Below are 9,863 nucleotides of genomic sequence, written 5' to 3'. Positions count from 1 at the left end.
ATAACTATAAAGTCCTCTTCATTTTTTTTTCTTCTCTCTGGCTGTTGACCACATCCACATCATTGTCCGAAGTGATGTACCTTTGAGCTACTTCAGAAAACTGGTTGATTGTTGGTCGATTTCACATATTAATTTACTCTCTTAAAGTAGCCAAATGCCTCATTATCTAATTAGCTTAGATGACTTGGGAGAAAGTTATGGGAAAGTCACATGGGAGCAATTTATCAGTCCAATGGAAGTGTAAAGAAATATGATTGACATATTTTGACAACCTGTTGAAGCATTTTGCAGGTTAAGGCTTCATGAAGCTAAATGTAGTAGAGGTTGAGACAATCCAAAAGAGACCCACATAATACATTTTAAATGACAAAAGCAAATGAAAATGTAGGAGAAAGTAGAAAATTGTACAAAATCACTTGCATGAAGTACAAAAGCATTTTGCAACTTGAAATACAGAAGGAAATTCTTTTATGATGTGCACTAGCGACACAGTGATTTAATGTTTGAAAAAGTAGTTTGGAGAATTTAAAATGTGTTCTGAGAAAATCTAATATGCATGTCGACTCCACGTTTTCTAATTTGACAGGTATAGGTCCTTTGAATTTAAGAATGATTAGTCACTCTAATTTAGTAAATTATTTTTATTGATTTTTTTTAATTTCTTGAAAACAGAAAACAGGATTTTCACCTCCTTGTAATAAAAAAACAAAATAAAAGCACAAGAGGAGCTTACAACAAATAGATTTTCAAAAAAAAAAAAAGATTTTTTTTTAAACTTAAAAAATTTTATAATTACCAATAACTTACTAGGTCAAATATGATTTTGAATTTACTTGAACATCGTTTCTCACATTTAAGACACAATATGCAGATTCTAATTTTGTTCTAAAATATGCCTTGAACAAGACGTATTTTTACTAAACATTACAACTGAAATGAAGCAATTTTTTTGTCTTCACTTTCATCCATTTAGATTTTATACAAAGGTGTTACTTGTTCACAACTTTTACAGAGGGAATAATAAATGGCCAATAAATGTGCTATGATCATTCGAATTGTCAATAATCCAGGTGTTTTGCATCAGTCTCATGTAAACTTGGTCTCCAACTTCAAGCTGCAGAGTCATCCCATTGGTTGCTGTCTCATGACGGTTCCCAGCAACATGATTATAGACAGTGACCATCTGCTGTCCATTCTTCATCAGTTGCAGGCCCATTGGTTTAGATGAATGATTATGTCCAGAGAAGCTGAAATAATAGACTCCTGTGACAGGAGCCGTAAAAATACCTGTTGATGATCAAAGCAATGTTCATGGTGACCTTTGGTGGGGTTTTTTACTTTAAAACTTCAAAAACATAATAAAATAAAATATGGATGTATTTAAGCATATGTCCTGATAAGACCTGACTGAAACTGAAAAGTGTTTTTTCTTTAAACTTGCATCTAACAGTAGCCCATCGAGCGAGCACTGGATATTATTTAATAATTTCTGCATTTAGGTCATTCTTAATACAATGGCACTACTTTATATAACCTCTGACAATATGTGAAACATCTTCAAGAACAAAAATATATTTCAAACTCTCAATAGTAGTTGTACACACTAATTTGATTAATAAGCATCAAATGTGTTACTGTGCTGAATTTACCTGTTCCCACGTTGAATGATCCTGTATTTACATAGACCTTTTTATAGACCAGTGTGGTGTGGGTATTAAAAGGTCCTACATTGTCACCGACGCTTATGGATGCACCAAATGCTACCTTGTTGCCTTAAGAAAAAACATAAACATGAGTGTTCATTATAATGTTTATTTAATCTCATCTCTATATAATAAAATTTGCGGAAGAGGATGCTCCAAATCTGCTGCTCTTACCTTGAACCTGTGACTTCAGGACCTCCATCTCTTTCTGAGTGTCTCTAAGTTTGGCTTCTAGCTCTCTTAAGATAAGAAAAAGTTGCCCAATGGTCTTTTGGTCTTCGGCTGTGCCATGGTCTTGGCCACCAGGTGACTGAATGATGCCATCATCCACATCACTGACCTCTCCTGTTGGCTGAGCTGTGATTTCAAACACACACGCATAGAAGAAAAAAAACGTAACCACAGAAATCTTCATCTTGAACTGCTCCTGCTTGTAGTTGTCTCTGCTGTATATTCTCCTGACTACTTATACAGTTCAAACAAGGATCTTTGTTAAACTTTTCCAACTCTTGGTAACTTCACAGAAGTTCTGTTTTTAATGATTCACAGTAGTGTAAAAAATTGCTTGACCCTTTCCTGTTTTTTCTTCTTCTTTGTTTTGCCATGCTTGTCACACTTCAGTGTTCTAGCTGTCCAAAACCAATTTAAATATTAATCAAAGACAACACAAGCAATATGGAAATGATTTTCCATGGAAAGTTCCATTTTGAATTAGTTTATAGTCAAAGACAGTTTTAAAACATACGGGGAATTTGTGAAAATATGTTTTACTTGTGTGTTTTACTTGTGTACAGTGCCCTTCATTGGATTTGCAATGTTTTGGCAGGAAAGTAACTCCATCTTACTTGTGCTGACTTTGACTATTAAATTGGTTTGCTTTTCTGAAACACTGAAGTGTAACAAATATACAACAACAAAATCATAAAGAGAGCAAACAATTTTTAACACCACTGCAAATCATTAAATACAAAACTTTTCTGAGGTTTCCAAGAAGAGTTATAAAGTTTGACTAACAAACCTTTGATCTGGTCATTTTAAAAACCTGTCAACTTCTTTGCTTTGCATATGAGAAGAACTATGCAGGAAAGACTGACATGCAAGTCTACCGGTGAATTTCTCTGTTAGGGTTAGCTGGTGGCCTGTGGAAGAGCTGTTGTGTTCACGCAACAACCCTTTGTTTTGCAGCACCATATCTCAAACTACTACACCATAGCAAATGTATGGAAGCCCATTTTGGGCACTCTGATGGAAGAACCTGAGACTTACCTTATGTAGTTACGGTAAGTCTTAACTGCATAAGGTAACTACTGTCTCACAAATAAGATAGTATCACATTTATCACAAGTGAGAGAATCTCTTAAGTCATAAGACATACAAGTTTTTTAGGGTTATTTTTTTTTATCAGTGGCAGAAATAAAACAAGTCTATTTTTATTCGCATGAAGAACAGCGTTGTAATGAACGTTTTGCTTAATCACTTCTGAAAAAGTCTAAGACACCTTCCGTTTTTCTTTAACGTACATTACACTACATCACAAATCATCTTGGACCCATTGTATGTAGCACCAATTTAAAGTTGTTCTCTTGCCACTACGCATTCAATCACATCATTTTAACAATCAAGTAATCATAAACTCCACATACTTTTTTAAGGCAATACTACTACTCCTTCTGAGCCTTTAAAACCAAACAGTGGATATAGTAAAAAGATGCGGCACTGGTTATGGGTGTTGACTCATTATGGCTTCCAACAAAAATGGTGGTAAACACTTATCATTTTCCCTCCATTTATTCGTTGAGGAACAATTATTTCCACTATCTAAACTGCAAATAAGTGTGGATTACAAAGGTTTCTGACCCCCCTTGACTTGGGAACTGTTTTAGACAGCAACTTCAACAAGCCTTTTTTATTGGAACAGCCAAACTCATAAATGATCTGCAAATCAATGAATACAAAACTTTTCTGAAGTTTCCGAGAAGAGTTGCAAAGTTTAACTAACAAACCTTTTCTTAGACATCAACTTGAACCAGACTTTTTGGTTAAACAGTCAAACTTATGAGTGTTCTGAAGGGAAAAGATAGACAAGGAAAATTTGTCAGGGGGAAAAGAGGAACATAGCCTTCAATTTTTATGCTTTTGTTTTGTGGATGCTCTGAAGCAAAAACGTTGACAGCCATATAAGATAATGTGTGTAATACAATATAATAGATATTTCCATTTTGTGAGAAACAGACTGATAGTCTACACTGAATGAGTTTTGATTTATTTATTTATTTATTTATTTATTTATTTATTTATTTATTTTTCATTTTTTTGCCTTTCTGCCTGCAGACGTGTGGATGAATCACTCTGGTCTTGGAGGGAGCAGTGAAGAAAAGACCTCACATTTCAGGGACCAGAATAGAATAAACGCTCTGCCTCCGCACTGATCGCTGAGTAGGAGGACACAGACAGACACTGAGGTGTTCTTAGCTCCCCCTACATTCATCAACACCTCGTCCACATTTTCAGTCTCTGGATTCGTACACTTAGACCTGTCAATGAATAATGGCTACAGCTGAAAAGGTTTTTGTTTGGAGCTTATATATATATATATATATATATATATATATATATATAAAAAACAGTTTTTATTTGCTCTGAGAAGGTATTTGAGCCTTGAAGACTGCAGTCTTTTCTTTTCATTTTGGACCTTATCTCTCTTCTTTGTCCACAAGAGGGCAGGCTTGTGCAGCTAATAGTCAACAAGGGTTGCAGAGATGAGACACATTTTGCTTCTTGATCTTTATATTGATAAACTGTAATACATGACTCTAAAATTGACAACTGAAGCAATTTCAATTTCTTACTCTTGTCCACCCTACACAAACTGAATATTGTTTTTATTTTTCCTCCTGTGTTTTTTAGCATTATCGTTCAAAAAACTTAATACACGTCAAGCAATTTGTAATACACTCTGTGAAATATGTCAAGACCTATAAACTCTGAACTTACAAAGTGATAAAACTGATTCCTTTTATGATAAAGGGAGAAAAAAAACACGTTGGATACTGGGGAGCAGGATAAAATGAGTATTATTGGGGTTTCCCAATCAGAACACAAACCAATTCTGTCATATTATGGATGTGAGAAATTACCCAGAGTAAAATCAGGTGAGTTGCACACCTTAGTTAATCACACAAGACACACAAAGTTTTTCACCTTGACAATTACAAAACAGACCACTAGCTACACCTTAAATCTAACACAATCAATCCTACATCAGCATTACCAGGAATAAGACGGATAGAGTTTCTGGTTTAGCTACACATTTTGGTAAAGTGCATGATTGCTGACACATTCATGTTCAGGACTCAGGAAGAAATTATTGTTTGCTTTGTAACCAATGTATCCACAACTACCTGAGGCTGTTTTTGATCCATTACAGAAAGACAAAACAGACATTAGACTGTTAGGTCCCAAGAACTGAGGTGCTTGATAATTCTTGTCATATCAAATTAAAAGCGAAAAACCTAATGCCAGTTCCTACACAATATAATTCTACAATAAACGCTAAAAGCACTAGCTGTGTACAGAGTTGAGAAGATTCAACAGTGACCCAGTAAAGATGGTGTTAACATAATCAAGCCAAAGCCTTGTTGCAGTTAGAAGACTGTGAAGAGGAAATAAAGTCTCAAATTACAGGAACAACTTAATGAACTGAATTCCACTGTTTCTTCGTGAGCTGAAAACAAAGAATAATCTGATGTCATGGGGAAAAACCTGTGATGACAATTGACATTTCCTGGTTTACACTAAGATCATTACTTAGACATGAAGATGAAAAGTTGGCCTGTCTTGTTATTCCTCTCTGAGATCACAACAAATAAGTGGAGAACTTCTACTAAAATGTTGTCACCTGGTGACATTAATTATCTGGAGTGCAGAGGGTATAACCCATAATCCTAATTATAACCCTAACAGATTTCAGTCTTTTCAAGACTGAAATCTTCCAGTTTCATTTCCAATCTTTCATCTGGAAATGGAAAGAGTATGGTGCAACTGTAAACCTACCAAGAAGAGGCCGTCCACCTAAACTTACAGGCCGAACACGGAGAGCACTGATAAGAGATTCAGCCAAGAGGCCCATGATGACGCTATGCAGCGATCCACAGTTCTGTCCAAAAGAGAACTATTAGTCGTGCACTGCACAAATGTAGTCCTTATGGAAGCATGGCAAGAAGAAAGCTTTTCCGCAAAAATGCAAAGTGGATGTGTGGTGGAGAACTAACACTCCACATCACTCTGAACACACCATGCCGTCTCCCAAATGTGGTGGTGGCAGCATCATGCTCTGACGGTGTCTCTCTTCAGCAGGGACAGGGAAGATGGTCAGAGTTGATGGGAAGATGGATGGAGCCAAAAACAGGGCAATCTTGGAAGAAAACCTGCTGGAGTCAGCAGAAGACTTGAGACTGTGGCGGAGGTTCACCTTCCAGCAGGACAATGACCTCAACCATAAAGCCAGAGCTACACTGCACTGGTTTAATCATGTGTTTGAAAGTTCAGACCTCAACCCAATCAAGAATCTGTGACAAGATTTGAAGATTGCTCTTAACAAATACTCTCCATCTGATCTGACTGAGCTTGAGCTGTTTGACAAAAAAGAATGGGCAAAAATTTCAGTCGGTAGATGTGCAAAAAAAAAAAAAAGACAGCTGGAATTGCAGCAAAACATTGGTTCCCCAAGGAGGCTGAGTACTTTTGCACACTGCACTGTTCATTGTTTTATTTGTAAAAAAAAAAAAAAAATCCTTTGAGCCATGTGTAATATTCTTTTGACCTCATAATTGTTTACCACTTTGTGTTGATCTATGTGTAACAATGTCAATGATCTATGTTTATGTGTGTGGTTGTAATGAGACACAATATGTAAAAGTTTAGGAGGAACGAATACTTTTGCAAGCCACTGTATCTAACTTAAGAAGAGATAGTCATGCTATTTATTTATTTTTTATTTTTTGTGGAAATCTAAGAGAAGAACTAATGTACAGAGAAAAGTTGAGAAAGTTCAAAAGTAACAGGACGGTGTTACAGAACAAATGGAAGCCAAAGCATTGGAAGAATTTGAAGAGGAAATAAAGTCGCAAGTTATGGAAATACCCTAATGTACTAGATGCCACAACTGATGTTTGAGCTGGAGATTGCGAAGCACCATTGTATTATTTTAAACTGTAGTGGAAATAATAACAATGAAAACACGACCTTACCTGAACTTTAAGAGATGAAACATGCTGCAGCCGGTTCGCTAGACCAAGGTTATTGCCAGGACAGCAGGACTTTCTTTACCATAAAAAACAAAAAACACATGTGATAATCTATTTCATTCATTATTCTTTAAATAGTGACATTTCCAAAGCAGCTGAAGAAATAGACGTGTTTTTTTTTGTGTGTTGTGTGCATACATGGTTGTTTGTCCTGTGTGTCTCTGTGTTGCCCTGCGAAAGATTGGCGACCCCACCTCTTGCCCAAAACACTGGGCACAAGGGTGTACAGAAAATGGATGGTTGGATGGATGGATGGATGGATGGATGGATGGATGGATGGATGGATGGATGGATGGATGGATGGATGGATGGATGTTTTTGTGTTTTCTTTTCCATTTGCTTTATGAATATACCTTTCTTTCATGATTTCTTCTGCATGTTTGCTGTTTTCTGAACCTACTATCAAAAATATCAGATTTTTCTAACAATGGACCTGATAATCAATCTAATCCTGACTGTAATGATTAGTATTTAGCAACAAAAGTGCCTTAACAAGCAATCAAACATGAGCATGTGGATGATCCACTCTTGTCTGTCTTTCAAAACGTTTGGTGACTGAATCTTTAAGTAAATACATCATTTATTACCATTAGTCTGTTACACTGTCAGAACTATTCGCTTCAGTATTGCTTAGCTAAAGTAACATTATGAGAATGGCTGACCTCAGTAAGAGTGACCATCTCTGATTAATTTACATTTCTTTATCTTCTTATTTATCAGTTCATATTATTTGTGTGCTTCCTTATTTTTTCCTTTTTTCTTTAATTGTGTTGTTCACTTAATCAATCAATCAATCAATCAAATTTTATTTGTATAGTATAATATAATAATAATAATTAAGATAAAACATTCACATTGATAAAACTGACAAAGGCCTTTGGTGTTTCAGAGTCATTTGTTATGAATGCTCTGCAAATATTTTTATTGAGTTTTTCGTGTCTTGAAGACTTTTTTTAACAGCTTTTGAATTTAGAAAAAGACGTTTTCACATCCTTGTGTAAATCTGAAAGGAGCTTCACCACATTTTTCAAAGAATGAAAACAGGCTTTTGCAATGAAAAAAATTTGTGCCTTTATTAGATTTTAATTGGTCAAATATTAATATGATTGTAAAATGTATTACCTTACATACATCAGATCACCTCACATTTAAGACATAGCACACACAGATTCTAATTTTACCCTGATATCTGTCCCCATCACCACTAAATATTATCACCGAAATAAAATCTATTTCATGTGTATGTTCATTCTTTTGCAGGAACCTTACAGAGGGAATAATAAATGGCCAATAAATGTGCTGTGATCATTGGAATTGTCATAAATCCAGGTGTTTTCACGCAGTCTCATGTAAACCTGGTCTCCAACTTCAAGCTGCAGAGTCATCCCATTGGTTGCTGTCTCAAAACGATTTCCAAAAGGATGGTTGTAGACAGTGACCATCTGCTCTCCATTCTTCATCAGCCGCAGGCCCATTGGGTGAGTTGATAGATTATGTCCAGAGAAGCTGAAGTAATAGACTCCTTTGACAGGAGCCGTAAAAATACCTGTGGACGATCAAAGCGATGTTCATGGTGATCGTTGGAAGTATTTTAAACACACATGATGTTTGAGTAAATTCTGAAATGAAAGTTAACTTTAAGTTAACTTTATAATGTAATGATGATGTAATATAGAATACTATTTTAAAAGATTTAGTGAAAAATGCCTTAAAATGATTTGCTGGAATTTGTTCTTTGTTCATTTGTTTCAATCTGTTTGCATTCTAAATGTAATCATAATCCTTAATCTGATTAAGGATTATGAAAGTACATGTAATTTACCACACACAGATGTGCTGTGCTATGCTAAAACTGTTAATAATTTTAGTTTAGCATATTTTCCTAACCTCTTCATAGTTTTTCAATGTCAGAAAACTGTTTTTTGACTTCTTCTTTTTTCTCCTATTTTTATTTCACCCCGTCTTAAATTTCCTGCCACTCAGACATAATTTATAGTTTTTATTTTAGGTCCTCCCTGAAATAATCACTCTATTTTACATGAAAAACAATGATTTATTTTCCCTTTTCAAGTACAGCAAAATACTTCAAGCTCTCATTATTTGTAAACACTAATTTGAGGGTAATCAAATACATCACTGTGATAAGTTTACCTGTTCCCGGGTTGAATGATCCTGTGTTTACGTAGACCTTATGGTAGACCAGTGTGATCTCAGTATTAAAAGGTCCAAAATGTCTGCCTACATTTATAGATGCTCCAAACGCTACCTTGTTGCCTTAAGAAGAAACATGAAAATAAGTGTTCATTATAATATTTACTTCATGTCTATAAATTAAAAGTTGCAAAAGTTAAAACTCCACATCTGCTGCTCTCACCTTGAACTTGTGACTTCAGGACCTCCATCTCTCTCTGAGTGTCTTCAAGTTTGGTTTCTAGCTCTCTTAAGATGCCAAAAAGTTGCCCAATGGTTTTCTGGCCATCAGCTGCACCCCAGTCTTTGTCACCATATGACTGAATGGTGCCATCATCTCTATCTCCTGCTGGCTGAGCTGTGATTTCAGCCACACACGCATAGAAGAAAAAGAAAGTTAAGGCCGCCACAGAACCCTTCATCTTGAACTGCTCCTGCTTGCAGGTGTCTCTGCTGCGCATTTCTCCTCACAATTGTTTTTATACAATACAAACAAGGGAGTGGCCCATGATTTTTTTTTAAACATTCTTAACAAAATCTTTATTCAGAACAAGAAACATTCTAAAAAAAAAAAAAAAAAAAAAAAAAAAAAAACAAAAAAAAAAAAAAAAAAAAAAAAAAACCCCCCCCCCCAAAAAATAAAAAAAACTTTTTAAAAAAAAAA

At 35.3% G+C, this 9,863-nt stretch overlaps 1 protein-coding gene and 1 long non-coding RNA gene across 6 annotated transcripts in view; one reads left to right on the top strand and one right to left on the bottom strand.

Moving 5' to 3' along the window:
* Window positions 1–776: 776 nt before the first annotated feature.
* The window catches only part of LOC106938988 (cerebellin-4-like), a 30,490-nt gene continuing 21,403 nt past the window's right edge, over window positions 777–9,863 (bottom strand). For 2 of the 5 annotated variants that reach the window (XR_001422736.1, XM_015021210.1), the window contains exons 2-4: window positions 9,384–9,557; window positions 1,650–1,772; window positions 777–1,287 (exon numbers count right to left, since the gene is read on the bottom strand). Coding sequence is in view for 3 of the 5 variants with exons in the window: in XM_015021210.1 (XP_014876696.1) it covers window positions 1,007–1,287; window positions 1,650–1,772; window positions 9,384–9,557 (578 nt within the window). In the remaining 2 variants the exon portion in view is untranslated. Of the gene's footprint in view, window positions 1,288–1,649; window positions 1,773–1,877; window positions 2,244–3,706; window positions 3,788–8,060; window positions 8,556–9,160; window positions 9,284–9,383; window positions 9,558–9,863 lie in introns of those variants that run through there. The other 3 variants (XR_001422735.1, XM_015021209.1, XM_015021211.1) reach the window with 3 other exon arrangements.
* On the top strand, window positions 4,689–8,458 carry LOC106938989 (uncharacterized). The gene is made up of 2 exons (XR_001422737.1): window positions 4,689–4,855; window positions 8,270–8,458. It is a non-coding gene; the product is annotated as an uncharacterized LOC106938989 (long non-coding RNA).

Source organism: Poecilia latipinna, unplaced genomic scaffold (genome assembly GCF_001443285.1).
Source record: "Poecilia latipinna isolate Pla-1442-1.1 unplaced genomic scaffold, P_latipinna-1.0 Scaffold2743, whole genome shotgun sequence".
Taxonomy (NCBI): Eukaryota; Metazoa; Chordata; class Actinopteri; order Cyprinodontiformes; family Poeciliidae; genus Poecilia; species Poecilia latipinna.
This window is presented reverse-complemented; position numbering and strand designations above follow the sequence as displayed.